At 45.3% G+C, this 21,215-nt stretch overlaps 1 protein-coding gene across 6 annotated transcripts in view; it reads left to right on the forward strand.

The window, feature by feature from the left end:
* LOC122943480 overlaps positions 1 to 14,688 on the forward strand; it is a 43,825-nt gene extending 29,137 nt beyond the window's left edge. For all 6 annotated transcript variants that reach the window (XM_044301249.1, XM_044301246.1, XM_044301250.1 and 3 more), the window contains 3 exons: positions 3,020 to 3,156; positions 6,407 to 6,521; positions 13,452 to 14,688. In XM_044301249.1, the coding sequence (XP_044157184.1) occupies positions 3,103 to 3,156; positions 6,407 to 6,521; positions 13,452 to 14,026 (744 nt within the window). In that variant the 5' untranslated portion in view covers positions 3,020 to 3,102 and the 3' untranslated portion in view covers positions 14,027 to 14,688. The remainder of the gene's footprint in view (positions 1 to 3,019; positions 3,157 to 6,406; positions 6,522 to 13,451) is intronic.
* Positions 14,689 to 21,215: the final 6,527 nt, after the last annotated feature.

The raw sequence follows: 21,215 nt of genomic DNA on the forward strand, positions 1-21,215 counted from the left end.
GAAGTTACTCCATGTGCATTCTGTTTCCGAATGTCCGTATTTACGTTCCACAAAAAAATAGAACATGTCCTATTATTGTCCGCATTACAGACAAGGATAGGACTGTTCTATTAGGGGCCGGCTGTTCTGTTCTGCAAAATACATACGGTTGTGTACATGAGGCCTTAAAGGGGGTGTCCATAATTGGAGAAACATGGCTGCTTTCATGCAGCCATACCTGCCTATGGGTTGTGTTTGGCATTGCAGCTTAACTCTACTGAGGTCAGTGGGTGAGAACTGCAATACCACATACAACCTGTGGATGGGTGGGGCACTGTTTTATGGGAGAATTCAGCCATATTTTTCTCACCACTTTAATGGGGGCCTGATTCTGGATGATCAGTATTCTGGTTTTAGTCATAAAGTTTTGGTCTTTTGAAACTCTGGTTCTGTGCAGGAATAATTATGGATTAGCAGATTTTTGGGCCTATTGGATTCCAGAGGTTATCTCATCATGACAGAATTTTATCTATTGAGGTCGGCCTGGTGAAACCTCATGATAACAGCTCAGGTTGGTTATGGGTGGATTACATGCCACCTATTCAAATAAATGGTGGTCTGTGTGATGAGGGGCCAGGTCCAGCCTGCTCTTTGTAGCACCTCTCTGTTCTGGCTAGTAGAGTATGTCTCCAGCAAGAGGACCCCTCTCTATGACCTCCATGTGCCCTAACAGGACTCTGGTCTAGTGTCTATATAGATGGGGGGTCTTGTCTGAGATCTGTATGAATGGGGGTCTTTATAGATGATGGGTCTGGTCTGAGGTCTCTGTTGATAGAGGTCTAGTCTGGGGTCTGTATAGATAGGGGTCTGGTCTGAGGTCTGTATGAATAGGGGGTCTGGTCTGGGGTCTTTATAGATGGAGGGTCTGGTCTGAGGTTTTTAAAGATAGGGGTCTAGTGTGGCGTCTGTATAGACAGGGGTCTGGTCTGAGGTCTGTATGAATGGTGGGTCTGGTCTGGGGTCTTTATAGATGGAGTCCTGGTCTGAGATCTCTATTGATAGGGGTCTGGTCTGGGGTCTTTATAGATGGAGGGTCTGGTCTGAGGTCTATTGATAGGGGTCTAGTCTGAAGTCTGTAAAGATAGGGGTGCAGTCTGTAGGCTGTATACATATAGAGCTCTGGTCTGGGTTCTATACAGAGAAAGGGGATCTGGTCTGGGGTCTGTATACATTGGGGACTGGTTTGAGGTCTGTATGAATAGGGGTCTGGAGTCTGTGTAGATGGAGTCCCGGTCTGAGATTTCTATTGATAAGGGTCTGGTCTGAGGTCTGTATGAATGGGGGGTCTGATCTGGGGTCTTTATAGATAGAGGGTCTGATATTTTTAGTGATAGGGGTCTAGTGTGGGGTCTGTATAGACAGGGGTCTGGTCTGAGGGCTGTATGAATAGTGGATCTGGTCTGGAGTCTGTGTAGATGGAGTCCTGGTCTGAGATCTCTATTGATAGGGGTCTGGTCTGGGGTCTGTATAGATGGGGGGTCTGGTCTGGGGTCTTTATAGATGGAGGGTCTGGTCTGAGGTCTCTGTTGATAAGGGTCTAGTGTGGGATCTGTATAGACAAGGGTCTGGTCTGAGGTCTGTATGAATGGGGGCTCTGGTCTGTGGTCTTTATAGATGGAAGGTCTGGTCTGAGGTTTTTAGTGATAGGGGTCTAGTCTGAGGTCTGTGAAGATAGGGGTCTGGTCTGTAGGCTGTATACATGGAGGGCTCTGGTCTGAGATCTCTATTGCTAGGGGTCTGGTCTGGGGTCTGTATAGATGGGAGGGTCTTTATAGATGGAGGGTCTGGTCTGAGGTCTCTGTTGATAGGGGTCTAGTGTGGGATCTGTATAGACAGGGGTCTGGTCTGAGGTCTTTATGAATGGAGGCTCTGGTCTGGGGTCTTTATAGATGGAGGGTCTGGTCTAAGGTTTTTAGTGATAGGGGTCTAGTCTGAGGTCTGTGAAGATAGGGGTCTGGTCTGTAGGCTCTATACATGGAGGGCTCTGGTCTGAGATCTCTATTGCTAGGGGTCTGGTCTGGGGTCTGTATAGATGGGGGGGTCTTTATAGATGGAGGGTCTGGTCTGAGGTCTCTGTTGATAGGGGTCTAGTGTGGAATCTGTATAGACAGGGGTCTGGTCTGAGGTCTGTATGAATGGGAGCTCTGGTCTGGGGTCTTTATAGATCGAGGGTCTGGTCTGAGGTTTTTAGTGATAGGGGTCTAGTCTGAGGTCTGTGAAGATAGGGGTCTGGTCTGTAGGCTGTTTACATGGAGGGCTCTGGTCTGAGATCTCTATTGCTAGGGGACTGGTCTGGGGTCTTTATAAATGAGAGTTTAGTCTGAGGTCTATATACATGAGGGGCTTGGTATGAGGTGTGTATAGGTTTTTTATAGATGGGGGGTCTAATTTGAGGTCTGTATAAATGGAGTGGCTGGTCTGATTTGTGGACTGTTTAGACTGGGGTCTGGTCTGATTTTAAACCAATAGGATCTATCAAATCTTTCATGGATCCTGTAAGTATTAAACTGATGATATCAGTGTGAACAGAGCCGTATAGCAGCTGTACATAATGTATATCATTATATACCCAGTCTATATCAGCTCCATTGGTCCTGATCAGTAGCCAAAGATCTCTAGGCAACAAGCTGCCGGGAAGGATGTCCAGATGGGAATCTGTACCCTGAGGAGTATAGGACATACCTGCCGTCTGATCCATCACAATGGTGCATCATTTGTACTTTGTCCTCTCTCCCTTTTGTACACCGCAGAATGAGACAATACGTAGCGCACCCAGGGGACCTGACAGGGTTACAGCATCATGTGTGTACAGAGCAACACGTGACAAGGCCACTGTAAACACAACTACTCTCATCATACACAACAGCAAGAACCCTGAAAGTGTCATTGTCCTCTGCTCCGCCATACAGACCAGGCAACGGGCAGAATAAAGCCTGACATGTGTCATGCGTCTACATAGAGTGCTTTGTGCTTCCTGCAGGTGTTCCCGGCAGCTCGTAGACAGAGAGGACAAGAGAGCGTTCCCACCAGTGAGGTCTCCGCAGATTGACAGATCCCAGCAAGATGGAGGCCCCAGATGAGAAGACGGACACTTTGGATGATGAGAGTAATCTAGAGGTGAGTGGAGCCATGACGGTAGCGGTAATGACCAATGATGGCTCTGTTCATACTAGCCTCATGGCGTTTTATGCAGGTATCGCCCCACCTCATTGGGTTTTAGCCTCTGAACGTAAACAAGAATGTGTTCAGCAAACAGAGATCTTGAATATGGTGAGAAATTGAAGAGGCCATCGATAATTGCCGAAAATTGTCTAAGGGCTCATTCACACGAACGTGTGCTGCCCGTTGCCGCATTTGCGGATCCGCAATGTACGGGCACGGTTCTGTGTGCATTCCGCATCACGGATGTAGGCCCATTCACTTCAGTGGGTCCGCATAGGGGATCTAGTTTTTAGCCTCTAGATGTGAACAAGAATGATGCCATTTACTGACATCAAGCAGAGCTCTTGATCATGGGGAGGAATTAAAACACGTCAGCTTGACCAAAGGCTATGTTCACATGTTTATAAGGGCTCATGCGCACAAACATATTTTTTGTCCTTTACGTTTTTTTGTGCAGCCTGTATGAGGAAATGTTCACTTCAATGGGGCTGCCAAAAAACGGAAATGACTCTGTGTGCATTTTATGTTCCGCAAAAAAATAGAACATGTCCTATTATTGTCCGCATTACGGACAAGGCTAGGAGGTTTCTATTAGGGGCCGGCTGTTTCGTTCCGCAAAATGCAGAATGCACATGGCTGGTATCCGTGTTTTATGGATCCGCAATTTGCGGACCACAAAACAAAGGTCGTGTGCATGAGCCCTAAAGGAAACCACGATTGACTTTGAATGTGGTTTCTGTCAAAATCCTAGTCATTTTGTTGGCAAAAATAGATCTGTGCACCTCATGGTGGCTTCATCCCCAAAACATTCCTCAGAAGTGCCTTCTATGGAGCAAAATCCGGAAGACTATGGACACACCCAATGTCAGTAAATGCTCTTAACTGGTCAAGTGAGAAGCACCAGTAATCACATGAACGCACTTTCTAATTTTTTAATAATGTCAGAATCTAGGGGTGTCGGCACTTCTGATTGATAAGGTGGCTCTGACATACAAGGACAATTCTGCCTGCCTGCAGCCTCCATTAGGGGGAGCTAAGGACCTTACTGCATACAGATATATACATTCACCACTAGGGGGAGCTCAGGCGCTTACTACATACAGATATATACAACCACCACTAGGGGGAGCTCAGGCGCTTACTGCATACAGATATATACAACCACCACTAGAAGGAGCTCCGGCACCTACTGCATATAGATATATACAGCCACCACTAGGGGGGGGCTCAGGCGCTTACTACATAATGATATATACAACCACCACTAGGGGGGGGCTCAGGCGCTTACTACATACAGATATATACAACCACCACTAGGGGGAGCTCAGGCGCTTACTGCATACAGATATATACAGCCACCACTAGAGGGAGCTCAGGAGATTACTGCATACAGATATATACAGCCACCACTAGAGGGAGCTCAGGAGATTACTGCATACAGATATATACAGCCACCACCAGAGGGAGCTCAGGAGCTTACTTCATACAGATATATACAACCACCACTAGGGGGAGCTCAGGCGCTTACTGCATACAGATATATACATTCACCACTAGAAGGAGCTCCGGCATCTACTGCATATAGATATATACAGCCACCACTAGGGGGGGGGCTCAGGCGCTTACTACATAAAGATATATATATTCACCACTAGAAGGAGCTCAGGCACTTACTGCATACAGATATATACAGCCACCACTAGGGGGAGCTCAGGTGCTTACTACATACAGATATATACATTCACCACTAGGGGTAGCTCAAGTACTTACTGCATACAGATATATACAGTCACCACCACTAGGGGGGGCTCAGGCGCTTACTGAATACAGATATATACAACCACCACTAGGGGGGGCTCAGGCGCTTACTGCATACAAATATATACAACCACCACTAAGAGGAGCTCAGGAACTTACTGCATACAGATATATACAGCCACCACTAGGGGGGGGCTCAGGCGCTTACTGCATACAGATATATACAGACACCACTAGGGAGGGCTCAGGCGCTTACTGCATACAGATATATACAGCCACCACTAGAGGTAGCTCAGGAGATTACTACATACAGATATATACAGCCATCACTAGAGGGAGCTCAGGAGCTTACTTCATACAGATATATACAGCCACCACCAGAGGGAGCTCAGGAGCTTACTTCATACAGATATATACAGCCACCACTAGAGGGAGCTCAGGAGATTACTACATACAGATATATGCAGCCACCACTAGAGGGAGCTCAGGAGCTTACTTCATACAGATATATACAGCCACCACCAGAGGGAGCTCAGGAGCTTACTGCATACAGATATATACAGCCACCACTAGAGGGAGCTCAGGAGATTACTACATACAGATATATGCAGCCACCACTAGAGGGAGCTCAGGAGCTTACTGCATACAGATATATACAGCCACCACCAGAGGGAGCTCAGGAGCTTACTTCATACAGATATATACAGCCACCACCAGAGGGAGCTCAGGAGCTTACTTCATACAGATATATACAGCCGCCACCAGAGGGAGCTCAAGAGCTTACTGCACCTATCTCTAGTCCAATGTATAATCTGCATGAAGTCCGCTCCTGAGTTCTTCAGGATTTCGGCCATACTCTACATGTTTTCAACCACAGAACACAGAATTTTCCTGCATTTACATTTTCTGTGTTATTTTTGTGCCTGGCAGTAATTTGAATGCCTCCTTTACATAGGATGAGTCTATAAATAGGGAGTCGTTTTAGACAAAGGATATTAGGCGGTGGAGATTCTTACACGCAAAGAGACACAATGAAGAAAACAAGTGGGGAGTCAAAAATACCCAATACAATACTCCCAAATCACTTGTATTGTGGGGTTAACCCTTTCACCCCAATGGCTGACTTACAAAGCAGATTTGCCATTGAGGGCTCTTAGAAAGCAGGTGACGACAACCTCTGTGGTCACGTAAGTTTTCGCCCAACTTTACCAGAAACAGATAGAAATAAGAGTTGAATAGAATTCCTACAGGGCACCAGTTTGAGAATTCCTGCGTCACGCTCCGCCCCCTCAGGCCCTGCACTATGTATAGCATAATATCAGTTTTGAGCTTTTAAGTCTTTATCTTCTGTGAAGTTGTCAGTAATTCTATTCAGTTGATTCTTGTTTTTCTGTCTCTGGGAAAGCTGGGTGATTACAGTTGGTCCAATAAAGTTCTGATCTTTTAGGGTGAAGATTTCTTCAGTCGGCTCACAGATGAAGAGAAGGAGTGTCTGCAATATCTGCTGGAGACCATTGATTCATTAGACCAGGACGAGGACGAAAACGCAAATAACGACCCAGGTAATAGATAGGTAACAACCATTAGGCCACACCCCCTCCCGAATTGTACGGATACAGCAATCGGGTTATTGCTCCAGGCCTGCCATCTTAGTGCTCCCATTACATCCTGGCAGAGACAGGGTGTAATAGGATGACATCACATGTATAACTACAGAAGTACTGCATTGTATTGTACAAGTGATCTCAGGTTCAAGTCTCCTAGGGGGACAATAAACAGTTTTTAAAAATATTTAAAAAAACACAAAATTTAAAACACGGTTTTCCCAAATTCTAACAGTATAATCCATGGGTGGCATGTGGCCCAGTGAGTATTTATCCCTTAGGGCCCTTGCACACGACCGTATGCCCTCCGAGACATACGGTCGGTGAGCGAGCCATATGTCCCGGAGCGGCATTGATCGTGCACGCGGGAGCTCACAGCATCATAGATTACAATGATGCCGTGTACGTCGGGCCCCCCGCGGGGCTATATAAGATCATATGAGTGCGGGACAATAACCCCGCGGACGGCCCGATGTGCACAGCATCATTGTAATCTATAATGCTGCGCGCTCCCATGCGCACGATCAATGCCGCTGCGGGACATATGGCCCGCTCACCAACCGTATGTCTCAGGGGGCATACGGTCGTGTGCAAGGGCCCTTATGGCGAATGGCATAAAGAAAACAAATCCTAATGGCTGAATTGCTGACTTTTAGTCGCTTTGCCTTCCAAAAGAAAATTGCATAAAAAGTGATGAAAAACTCATACACACTCCAAAATGTTATAAAAAAAAAAAACTATAGATCCTCCCCTCAAAAAAATGATCCCTCACAAAGCTCGGTTGACATAAACCTAAGAGAAAGTTCTGGATGTCAAAATATTTGTCAAAAGTATTAAAACATAAGAAAAACGATAAAAAGGTGGTATCTCTGTAATCGTACTGACCCACAGTTTTACGGCACAGGAAACGCAGTAAAAATGGAAGCCATAAAATAATGGCGGGATTGCATATTTTTTCCAATTCCAACCTAATTAGATTTTTTCTTACAGCTTCCCACTGCATCATATGGAATATTAAATGGTGCTATTACAAAGTACAATTCATCCTGCAAAAAAAAACAAGCCCTGATATGGGAACGAAAAAAAAAAAAAAAAGTGGCTGTGTCAGGAACAGGTTAAAAAATACAACTTGGCCTGCCAAAAACAAGCCCTCATACCAGTAAAAAAAAAAAAAAAATCACAACTGGCTATGTTAGGAAGGGGTTGATGAAAAGACCAGGTTCACATGTAGCGGTAGCCAAACTGCACGTGTGTCACCACGAACTGCAAAAGCTGTGGCAATTCACGGTATAACATAGGCGGTTTTGCAGCATAACAATTGGCCACGAGACATACTACCACCGCATGTGAATGCAGCCTTAAAGGCTATGGACACCCTAGGGGCAATTTTTTACGGTTGCATTTTACTCATTTTGGGCTAAACATCATTTTTTTCAATCAGTCAGCCATTTCTGAGATACAAGAGTTAAAAATCAGTTTGTTTGCAGGCTGTCACGGTGTGTTTGCTTTGAATCCCGTCATCTGATGGCTCATGTGTAGCTCTTATTTCTGATCTCCTTACCTCGAAAACATTCATTATAGCTCAGTTCTCATGAAAATGATAAAAATACGGCTTAAATAAGTGTTTATAGTGTCAATAGATGAGAGATAATAGCTACACATGAGCCATCAAATGACAGGATTTTAAAGAAAACAGACTATGACAGCTTACAGACTGATTTTTAACCCATGTATCTCAGAAACAGATGAACATTTTTAATAAAGACCATTTGAAAAAAATGATTTTTAGCCCAAAATAAATAAAAAATTGCCTTTAAGTTGTCTATAGCCTCTAACGCATGCAAATAACCATTTTATTGGCAAAACTGTGCGGTCATTGACAATCTGAAGCTACGTTTGCCCCTCCCCTAAGAAGGAAGCCTTTTAGGTGATTTGGGGTAACGCTAGCCTTTTTAACCACAATTTTTGTGCAAGTCGCAGCAATGAAAGTCACAACATTTAGAGCATATGTCCGACATCTGCCACTGAGCTTGGAGACATTGACAAGTCTCAGGCATTGTTCACATTCACGGCACCCGCTCTTCCGCCAGCCTCCATTGTCCAGGCCTCCATTAGCCTCCGGTCCTGTGTATGTATTTTCTTTTTCCAGCCGCCGCTCAGGTTTTTTCTCCAGGTAACACGAGCATCTCCAGGCAGCAGATGTTACGGGTATTATCTGACAATTTGAATGCTCCTGTGGAATATTTTTAGGGCGGAGGCTAATTAACCCAACACTCTCGATGCTTTCGTGTTTTCATCCTTTCTTTTTGAGAGGCAGCTGTGTAACGTATGCTGCACATACACATCCGCTGCCCCGGCCATGACCGAGGAGCGATGTAATCTCCAAAATGTATAAAGATCGTCAGTCACATAAGTAAAACGGATTGTAATCTAGAGATAACACATGTTCTATAGCAGTGATGGCGAACCTTTTAGAGGCCGAGTGCCAAAACTACAACCCAAAACCCACTTATTTATCGCAAAGTGCCAACACGGCAAGTTTAAAGGGATTCTGTCACCTCCCCTCAGCCAAAAAACGATTTAAAAGCAGCCATGCAGCACAGCTTACCTGGATTAGGCTGTGCTCTTTTATCTTGAAATCCGTCCAGCAGTTACTGCAAAAAACGACTTTGATCGATATGTAAATGTGTCCTGAAGGTGCCCAGAGGGGCGTTTTTTTCTTCTTAGAGAGCCCAGTACCGCCCCTCTTTCAGTGCCCAGCCCGCCTTCCTAGTATTTTCTAACCGCCGCCCCCAGCCTGCCACAGCCTCCCCTCCCTCTCCTCCCCCTCCCTCACGCCGAACGAAGTCTCGCACAGGCGCAGTACCCACTGAGGGCTGCGCCTGTGCGATCATCAGGAGACTGAGGGCGGCAGCTTCATCTTCGTCACTGGGCATGCGCCGAGCCCAGTGACGTCCGATGTTAGCTCTTTCCCTCAGTCAGCCTGGTAGGAAGCGCAGAGGATTGCCGATCGGCTGCTGCACCCTGCGCTTTCTCCTGTCTGCCTGCCACAGTGAAGACGGCCAGCGATTTCTTTCCCCACCCTCCCTTCAGGAAAGAAATAAGTATTTGTTGGGGCGAATTAGGTATTATTATATTAAGTAAAGGCAGGCAGACTGGAGAAAGCGCAGGGTGCAGCAGCCGATCGGCAATCCTCTGCGCTTCCTACCAGGCTGACTGAGGGAAAGAGCGAGCATCGGACGTCACTGGGCTCGGCGCATGCCCAGTGACGAAGATGAAGCTGCCGGCCTCAGTCTCCTGATGATCGCACAGGCGCAGCCCTCAGTGGGTACTGCGCCTGTGCGAGACTTCGTTCGGCGTGAGGGAGGGGGAGGAGAGGGAGGGGAGGCTGTGGCAGGCTGGGGGCGGCGGTTAGAAAGTACAAGGAAGGCGGGCTGGGCACTGAAAGAGGGGCGGTACTGGGCTCTCTCAGAAGAAAAAAACGCCCCTCTGGGCACCTTCAGGACACATTTACATATCGATCAAAGTCGTTTTTTGCAGTAACTGCTGGACGGATTTCAAGATAAAAGAGCACAGCTTAATCCAGGTAAGCTGTGCTGCATGGCTGCTTTAAAATCGTTTTTTGGCTGAGGGGAGGTGACAGAATCCCTTTAACCTGAATACCAGTATAGTATATCTTCCATGTACTTTATCTTGTAGCTATAATAGCTTGCCTGCATTCAGTGCGCTGCCTGTGCCGTTCATAGTGCGCCCTGCGCTGATGGATGGCAGCAAAAGTCTAAGGCCCCTTTCACAAGGGCGAGTTTTCCGCGTGGGTGCAATGTGTGAGGTGAACGCATTGCACCCGCACTGAATCCGTACCCATTCATTTCTAAGGGGCTGTGCACATGAGCGGTGATTTTCATGCATCACTTGTGCGTTGCGTGAAAATAGCAGCATGCTCTATATTGTGCGTTTTTTCACGGAGAAGTGAATGGGGCTGCGTGAAAATCGCAAGCCTCTACAAGCTAGTGCGGATGCGGTGCGATTTTCACGCATGGTTGCTAGGTGACGATCGGGATGGGGACCCGATCTTTGTTATTTTCCTTTATAACATGGTTATAAGGGAAAATAATAGCATTCTTAATACAGAATGCTTAGTAAATTAGGGATGGAGGGGTTAAAAAAAAAAAATAAAATTAAACTCGCCTCATCCACTTGTTCGCGCTGCCCGGCTCATCTTTCTTCTTCATTGATGACCTGGGAGGAAAAGGACCTTTGGTGACGTCACTGCGCTCATCACATGGTCCATCGCCATGGTGATGGACCATGTGATGAGCGCAGTGACGTCACCAAAGGTCCTTTTCCTCCCAGGTCATCAAAGAAGAAGAATGAAGACGAGCCGGGCAGCGCGAACAAGTGGATGAGGCGAGTTTAATTTTGTATTTATTTTTTTTAACCCCTCCATCCCTAATTTACTTAGCATTCTGTATTAAGAATGCTATTATTTTCCCTTATAACCATGTTATAAAGGAAAATAATAAAACCTACACAACACCGATCCCAAACCCGAACTTCTGTGAAGAAGTCCGGGTTCGGGTCTGGGTACCAAACATGCCGATTTTTCTCACGCGAGTGCAAAACGCATTAAAACGCTTTGCACTCCCGCGACGCTTTGCACTTCCCGCAACGCACCTGCATCCTATCTAGCCCTCACACGCGACGCCTGTGTGAAAGAGGGCTAAGGCATATTGGTACACCATAGTCTGTTTCCAGGGTGCGGGTGCCCATAGAGAGGGCTTTGAGTGCCACCTCTGGAACCCGTGACTGTTCTATATCATCAGTGGTTCATATATTCTGTAGGTTTTTGTTGAGATTTTGCTGCCACCAGTGGTGAAGTGCAGTACTTGCATGTGACAGACGTGACACAGCCACATGAACATTTGAAGCTTTGTGTCTTCTGTTTTTTTTTTTTTTTTTTTTTTTATTACTCCCTGTGTCCTCTGTCTTTTCTTCCCTTCCTTAACTTGTAGCTCTTGGGCCCCAATGCAAAATCATCAACAGAGCCCCCACCTACCATTTATAATACTGGTGTCTACTTATGTGGTACAGGGGCCTTGGGGCCCCCTAAAGCACTAGGGTCTGGTGCGACTGCTGTCTTTGCACCCACTATCATTACACCCTTTCCTTTTATCCACTGCCTTCCCTTCTTCTCCTGTGCATTTATTTACACCCCCCACTAAATACCCCTTACGGTTTCAACTGTACCAAGTTTTCAGGACTTTCACCTAAAGCAGACCCCAAAAGTGAAGGGATCTAAGCAGAGTTGCATTAAAAAAAGAGGCATTTTATGGGGGTGGGATAGGTGGGACTGCAATTAGGTGCTGATGAGAGGGTATGCTGATCGACAGGGTGCTAATTGACAGGGATGATAATCTTCAGTGTTGCTGATTAATGGGGGGTGCTGTTTAACAAGGGTGCTAATTGGTGGGGCGCTAATCGGCAGGGTTGCTAATCAGAGGGTAAGCCGATCGTCAGGGTGCTGATTGATAGGGATGCTAATCAGTGGGTTTGCTGATCAACAGGGGGCGCTAATCGGCAGGGATGCTGATCGGCGATGGTGCTGATAGGCGGGGATGATGATTGACACTGTTGCTGATAGGCGTGGGTGCTGATGTTAATCAGCATTGATGACCAATCCTAAGGAGAGGCCATAAATAATACATTCCTGAAACTCCCTTTAGGACTGGCTCATCTGACCTGCCGTGCCCTTTAGTTGCTCCCCTTGTGTACCCAGCAGTACACAGTATACACTATCATGTAAGTTCAACATCATCACACTACAAATATAGAACTTAAAATACATTACGATTACTTTATGTTTACTACTCTGCAATTTTCAGACAGATTCACGCGCCCCTGCCCCCACCCCTTAGTAGCAGAGCCTGCCCTTTAATCTCGTGCTAAGAGGAATTGCACTTGCCCTTGTAGAATACAATAAAAGCTTTTAAAGCCAGGTTACAGCTGTATTTACCTGCAACGATTTCCGTCATTACTGTATGGGTGTTGACGTAGTGTCCTCACCCTGAACCGGATGACAGGCTGAAAATAGAACCAGCCTGAAAGTTATAGGGTGTCGAAAATGCATCCAAGGTGTGCCAGGAGTTTATGGAGCTGGTTCAGAATCTGAACCGGCAACCGGTATGACTGTTCGAGCATATACACCAAACATATCCGTAGGGGTCCATTCACCCAATGGCAGCCAGAAGATTCAGGGTCATTGAAAATCTGACTATAAAGACCACAAGTCTCATAATGTCTGGCCTTATTCTCCATACTATCTAATTAGAGTCCACCTTTCATAATGCAGTTTGCCCCAAATATCTTGCAGTAAGGTGTATTCCCATAGTCACCTTCGGGTGCAATCGGTGAATGCTTCAATGGTGGCCATCCATACAGTATTACTGGGCAACCGAAGGCCAACCATGATGCCCAATTTTCATACTATTGAAATTCACAGATTTCATTGGGTCTGTCCAGGCAGCAGATGTTACGGGTATTATCTGACAATCTGAATGCTTCTGTGGAATATTTTTAGGGCAGAGGCTAATTAACCCAACACTCTCGATGCTTTCGTGTTTTCATCTTTTCATTTTGAGAGACAGATGACTGCTGGTGTCGGTCTTATAGATCAATGCTTAAAGTCATCTTCTGGTCACCAAAAGTTTCCTAGGAGTACACAACAATTGAAGCCAAGGAGCCTTTTGCCTATGTTGACGCGACTTTAATCATCGAAATTTGGTGGCCATTGCGACCTTGGTCAAGCCATGATAAAACCGGCTTAATGTCTAATATCTGACCTCGAAACCTGATCCTAAAATCTAACCATTGATCTTAATGTCTCCTCAGATGAGCAGTTGAGGGATTCGACAGGACTTCAAGATGTCGATAGAAGTCGGAAAGGTTTGACAGAAGGTGTAAAGCAATTGGACAAAAAGGAGCATGAACCAAAGTTGTCTAAGATGAAGATTGTCAAATCCTTCTCCGAGGACGGTCCAGGGTTATCCATCACCGTCACTCCGGACACAGGACAGAAGACCACCGGCTCTCATCCAAGCCATCTGAGGAAGTTTGACACCATCATGAGGTCAGGTGTCAATGTCCAGCAGCTAAGAGCCCGATTCATCCATCAACAAAGCAACTCTTCTTCCGAAGATGCTTCCAAGGGAACAGAACTTTCTTTGGCTTCTAAACAACTTCCACAGGTCACACATAATCAGATGTCTCCTAGACAAGAAGCTTTACAAAAATTGGGTTTGCTAAAAATTAATCAAAGCGACACAAACACCCCTGAAGAGCTTCATGGTATGGACCAGGGCACAGCTGTAAAGAACTATGAGATAAACCACTCAAAAGTTGGGTCCAACGAACCTCTGTCTTTTGAAAGGAAACCAGGGGCTTTTGACAAAGTTTGGCCGCCCTAGTCCTTTTTGGTATCTACTTTTTTAATGAAGACTTGCCATAGGTTGTACAGTATATTCACCAGTATGGAGATTACAGATGAATTTTATATCAGTTTTAATGATGTTTTGGAAGAAATACTGGTACAGAAATATTGGTTACCTGGAGTCACCTTCACTTTTGCATGACCATTTCAGTCTAGGTGGTGGCAGACGCATAATGACAGTTAATTTGCATTTGGGCTAGCAGAGCACTCCTAATGACCCACAAGCACTTATGGGGTCATTTATTAAGACCGGGTTTTAGATGCCAGTATTAATACCCCTTTATCTGGCGATGAATGGAGAGCACTTCGCACATGCACAATGTGCTCTCCTTCACTTTTTTGGGCCCCGTTCTGGAGATAGGAGCAGATCCCAGGGGTGAGACCAATGCCACCAACAGATAGGAGCAGATCCCAGGGGTGAGACCAATGCCACCAACATGTGAGATAAGCCAACCCGCTTAAGCCCTTCACCACTTGCAGGCGCTCTAAGTGCTGGATTATTGTTACAGAATAGATTTCTGACAAGTTACAACCTTTCCATAATGATTAATTATTTGCAACACAGATCAGGCCAATGAAGAAACGAATGAAGTGATCTGATGATACATGAATGATAATGATTATAATTGGATCATTAATAAAAACAATGTAAACAATGATTTATTTTCAATCATTTTTGCTTTTTTTATGTTTAGTTTTTAATGACCTTTGGTTGGTTGGGATTAAAGAGAGCAAATGAAAATGAGTGACGCACCCATAACACAATGTCAATAAAAGTGGCATATCATAAAAAGTGAAGGCTGGGTTAAAGATCAGCCACTGAGTGCTGTTTATCGGGAGGAGATCACCCATTTAACCCCTTCAGTTGCCAGTGTGAGATCAGGAGCTTCCAAGCCTTGTGTTGATGAATGACTGGCCATCTTGTAAGTCCAAGTAGAACTTAAGGGTAGACAATGTACTGTAGATTTTAGTAGTCATTTAGATTAGACCACTACAGGAGCCAATTAGTTTTTTAGGTTCCCAGACAATGATAACAGCCATAAAGATCAATAGAAAACAACCCAAAAAGTTAGGCAATGTAAGAATCAATTTTTTAGTGTGTGATCCTTGCCCCTGGCATGGTACCCCACTTGAGGCTGGCGCAGTAATGGAGGCAGACAGAAGTACAGTTCAACAGGACAGAACTCTTTCTGACTAGTGCAAAAGTATCATGAATATAAACAGTGGCTTGGCTGTTCCAGTCACAACTGGGCACACAGCTTTGGTGGCTATAGTCTCTAATGGACACACGACTTGGTGGTTATAGTCTGTAATGGACACACAACTTGGTGGTTATAGTCTGTAATGGACACACAACTTGGTGGTTATAGTCGCTAGTTGACACACAACTTGGTGGTTATAGTCTCTAATGGACAAACAACTTGTTGGTTATAGGCTTTAATGGATACACAACTTGGGGGTTATAGTCTCTAATGGACACAAAACTTGGGGGTTATAGTCTCTAATGGACACACGACTTGGCGGTTATATTCTCTAATGGACACACGACTTGGTGGTTATAGTCTCTAATGGACACATGACTTGATGGTTATAAAACAAGGAAACGTATTGGGTTGCTCTACCGAGAGTATAGATGGATAGGTGCTACTGCTAAATACTCAACCAGTCTAAAATGATAAATAAACAAGTAGTAGCAGGCACACTTACATATGGCGTACGTATTTAATGTCTAAAATCAAACAACAATTACACTTGTGAATATATAAAATTAGGGTATAAGTGCAGGAATAAATGCTAGCAGCATATATGAACCAAGGTTGGTATCCACTGAGGTAATAAAATGTCCATAGAACAGCAACAATAATAGTAGGTCTTCTGATTTCAAAAAAGATACTTTGAGCTCTAAGTTAATGTCCTGGAACAATTGTATCGATACAAAGTTGATGTAAAAATATATAAAAAATATATCCAAGTTCAGGGCAATCAATTCCAAGTATGGTCGAAATAATAAAATAGAATGACTACTAGTATCAGCGCTTGTAAAATATACAGAGTCAATTCACCACATATTAAAGCCTCAGCAACAAATGGTTAATGAAGGACCTGCAAGCGAGGGTAAATAGGTTTCAGGCCGGTGTACCTCAGCGCGGCGTCCTGCGTGTTCTTCGGTATCTACCCGGCGCTTACCTTTTCAGAAGTTTTCCTTCCCCCTTCGCAGTTTGTTGTATGTGTCTGTGTGCGGCCTTTTGGCGTTCCACGTGGAGACTTGATGGTTATAGTCTCTAATGGACACACGACTTGGTGGTTATAGTCTCTAATGGAACGCGACTTGGTGGTTATAGGCTTTAATGGACATGCGACTTGGTGGATATAGTCTCTAATGGACACGCGACTTGGTGGTTATAGGCTTTAATGGACACACGACTTGGTGGATATAGTCTCTAATGGACACGCGACTTGGTGGTTAGTCTCTAATGGACACACGACTTGGTGGTTATAGTCTCTAATGGACACACGACTTGGTGGTTAGTCTCTAATAGACACACGACTTGGTGGTTATAGTCTCTAATGGACACACGGCTTGGTGGTTAGTCTCTAATAGACACACGACTTGGTGGTTATAGTCTCTAATGGACACACGACTTGGTGGTTAGTCTCTAATAGACACACGACTTGGTGGTTATAGTCTCTAATGGACACGCGACTTGGTGGTTAGTCTCTAATAGACACACGACTTGGTGGTTATAGTCTCTAATGGACACACGGCTTGGTGTTTATAGTCTCTAACGGACACACAACCGGGTGGTTATAGTCTCTAATGGACACACGACTTGGTGGTTATAGTCTCTAATGGACACACGGCTTGGTGTTTATAGTCTCTAACGGACACACAACTGGGTGGTTACAGTCTCTAATGGACACACAACTGGGTGGTTATAGTCTCTAATGGACACACGGCTTGGTGTTTATAGACTAACGGACACACAACTGGGTGGTTATAATCTCTAATGGACACACGACTTGGTGGTTATAGTCTCTAATGGACACACGGCTTGGTGTTTATAGTCTCTAACGGACACACAACTGGGTGTTTATAGACTCTAACGGACACACAACTGGGTGGTTATAGTCTCTAATGGACACAACTGGGTGGTTATAGTCTGTAATGGACACAGGGCTTGGCAGTTATAGTCGTTAATGGACACAAGACTTGGTTGTTACACTTTCTAAAGGGCACACAGCTTAACAGTTGCAGATATTGGCACATGGTGGTACATGCTCTTCTGAGCAGGCACAGGCACTGCTCCACTTACCCTCCTTCTCCAGTGGCCTGCACCCACTGGTCTTCCTCTGATCCTTTGCAGCGGGCTCAGCCACCAAAGCCATCAACCAGTTCTTCCAGCAGGCTGCAGGCTGCAGACTGCCTATTGCGTGCAAAACCACCCTTGGCCCATAGGGCATGTGCAAGCTCCCCCAGCACTTAATGGGCCAGCACACGTGCACACCAATTCACTGGGTACTTAAAGGGGTTTTCTCATCTCAGACAATGGGGGCATATCGCTAGGATATGCCCCCATTGTCTGATAGGTGCTGGGACCCGCACCTACAATGAGAACGGAGCCGGGAAATGAACGGAAGGCGATATGCCCCCATTGTCTGTGATGGGAATAACCCTTTAAAGGGGTTGTCTAACTTTAGCAAATGACAGTTATCGTGTAGACAAAGTTAATACAAGGCACTCACTAATGTATTGTGATTGTCTATATTGCCTCCTTTGCTGGCTTGAGATTATACAATACTCATTTCCAGGGGTTACAATCACCCAGCAATCCAGCAGCGGTGGCCATGCTTGCACACTTTAGGAAAAAGCACCAACCTATGTGTGCTCCTGACCAACCCATCTGGCTGTACTAGAACATCCAAAAATACTTATGCATCATGGCACGTACACATATATAACAAGACCACAACGTGAACCTTCAGAGACTGGCAAAACCTGACATTAATTGACATTTCAAAGGAAATAAAGGTGATAATTATGGCAGAGGAACAACTGGGAAAACAACAGCTCGGGATGGCCCAAAGCCAGGAAATTATACGACAGTCCCTGGCTATGCTTATTAGTCATTTCCTCTTCGAGCACTCCTGGGAACTCTCCAAGACGATTAACCCTCTTCTTTCAAGGTGAACAAACTAACGCGCTTACAGATGTGCAATCATTTCTAGCCCAGGCGCAATCCTAACCACAGAATGTCAACATCCAGGGATTAAAGCGCGTACACGACCCTCGGCAGGCGGGTTTTGCCGATGGATCACTGGAGGACAAGTGAAGCCTGATTAAACAGTAAAAGCTTTTTTTTGGCAGATATTCAGAGGAAGCATCTCACACAGCTCGTTCGCAGCCTTGGCCTCGTCTACGTGAACTGTTCTTACCGGTAGGAGGTCCCATTGGTGCTTCACTAGAGAATAAATCTTGATTGATTTTGGACGGTTACATTTTATTGTCGAAGTTGTCAGAAGGTGGATATGAATAAGAGCTGTTATTCGTATTCGTCTGTTGCTTTCTTGGAAATGTTTATGTTCCCTTCAATAGTGATCATGAATGGCTCATAGTGGTGTCATCCATAGGATTCGTTCAGATGCCATCTGTCATTTGAAGCCTACTAAAGTGGCTCATCCACCTGTTTATTGGTAACAAACCTCCCATTTGGTCATTTAGGTCTGAGAACTGGGCGATGTCTTAGTGATCATTACCAACTCTTTAGGGATGGCATGGAGACATGTGTGAAGGGGAAGAGGAAGCTAGGACTACCAAGGATTTGGAATCTAGGATCATTATGGGTTCGGAAGCTAGAACCATCATTGATTGAGTAGCCACGACCAGCATGGGTTTAAGAGCTAGGACCACCATAGGTTCAGGAGCTAGTACCACCATGGTCTCAGATGCAAGCACTGTCATGGCTTCAAGAGTCAGACCCATCATGGGTTTGGGAGCTAGGATCATCATGCATATAAGACCCAGGACCATCATGAGTTCAGGAGCTGAGACCACCATGGGTTTGGGAGCTAAGACCACTATGGGTTTGGGAGCTAGGACCACCATTGGTTTGGGAGCTAGAACCATCATGGGTTCAGGAGCTAGGACCACCATGGTCAGCAGTAACCCTTCCAGACCAGTGACCACTTACCCGGACAAGAGCACCCCCACCATGACTGGCTATCCCCAAGGCACCTTAAAGAGGACCTGTAACCTTTCCCATCATGTCTATTTTAGTAACTACATGCATTCCCCGTGTAATAACAATTCTGGAGCATCTATTCTTATCACTGAATGTCGTACCATTCCTTTATATTTAAAGTTCAGCTGGGTGTTACCAGTTGGGGGGGGGGGGCATCCCTGGAAAGTCTAAAACTATGCAATCAGTGCTGCCAGTGTCTGACTGTGCAGGGTTCCACCCGCAACTGGTAACACCCAGCTGGACCTTCATTGCAAACTCCCTACCTTGTCATATATTGTATATGAATGGGGCTGAGCTGCAATACCTGACACAACCTGTAGACATGGGTGGCGCTGTTTGATCTCCAACTACCACTTGGTGGAGAATAGATTTTTGTAGCAGCGATGAGTATGATTTATCCATCACCACCAGATTATGGTAATTATTTTCTATGCTAGAAATCAGTGGGAGTCCAGCACATGTCATGGTTATCTGTCATTCTCCTTTTCAGTTCGAATCTTTACTGATCTGGCTGCTACAGCCATGTGTGCCATCCTTCGTCTATCGATGGGTAGATGGTTGGCACCTCACCAGGGAGATCACCACAATAGTCACAAGTCTAGCTCCAGGCTCATTAGCATCCTGATTACAGCGTCTCTACACGAGCAGCGTCACGCTCCCCGGAGATCCGTTTTACATGCTTGCCGCCTCCCAGTTTGCCGTTTAATACCTTCTGTCTTCCTGATTAAGACTTAAATCAATTGCTACGAACTACTAATCCAAGCTGTTATCAAGACGCGCAGAATGGCTCCGTCTGCAGGACGATGAGAGGCCAATTAATTACATACATCTACTGTATAATGACTGCCGGATCACTGAAAGACGCCGCCGGGACTCAAAGGTCACCAGAAATGTTAACTATTGCCGTATCTTCTGGACAAGGCCTCGACTGTATCTTAGACCTACTTTGTACTTTTACATCTCGAGAGGAAAAAATGGTTTATTTCCAACCAATTTCCAGACCAAAGCGACCATAGCACTCGGTAGAATGTCCAAAAAACTAATAGAAGTCAATGGGGTTATTCAGATGGCTATTAAATAGCGGGCATGTCCTATTTTTGGAGGTTATAACGGCCCGATGGATCCCAATGTCCGTTTAGATAGGAGTGCACCCGTCTCACAGCCGCTAAAAAACAGTAAAAGTGACTTTCAGGTGTTAAATTTTTTTATTTTTTTTATTACCTCATCCACTTGAACGCGAGGGGACTGCTTACTTTGCATTGGAGGGAGCAGCACCTGATGCTCCCAGCGTCGTGACATCACAAATCTGGGAGTGTCAGGTCCTGATCCCTCCAGTGCGGCGTGTTTGCTCGCATTCAAGTGGATGAGGTTTTTTTTAAATTATTTTTGGCCCCAGGAGAATGGAGGGCAATATTTACACTGTAGGGTAGTATTGGGGGGGATTTAATATACAGGGGGCACTGTGGGGTTGTTTTTTATATACTGGGGCCACAATAGGAGCATTATAGACATTGGGTGCACTACAGGGGAACTATTATAGATACTGGGGGAAATATGGTGACTATTATTTATACTGGAGGCACTGTAGGGGTGTATAATATATACTGAGGGCACTGCAAAGGTTGGGATGTTACAAAAAAAACACAAAAAAATATTACATTTCTCTGTTTTTCATCGCCGTTTTTAAAGGCCATAAAAAAACGGATGCAAACCGGCCTATTAAAAATTGAAAAATGGACAGAAAATGTACGCAGAATGGACATGAAAATGTTGTGTGAATGTAGCCAAATTCAATAGGTTGTGTTCAACGTGCCAAGTTCCTTAAAGGGAACCTGTCACCTGGATTTTGTGTATAGAGCTGAGGACATGGGTTGCTAGATGGCCGCTAGCACATCCGCAATATCCAGTCCCCATAGCTCTGTGTGC

Source organism: Bufo gargarizans, chromosome 7 (assembly GCF_014858855.1).
Source record: "Bufo gargarizans isolate SCDJY-AF-19 chromosome 7, ASM1485885v1, whole genome shotgun sequence".
NCBI classification, from domain to species: domain Eukaryota; kingdom Metazoa; phylum Chordata; class Amphibia; order Anura; family Bufonidae; genus Bufo; species Bufo gargarizans.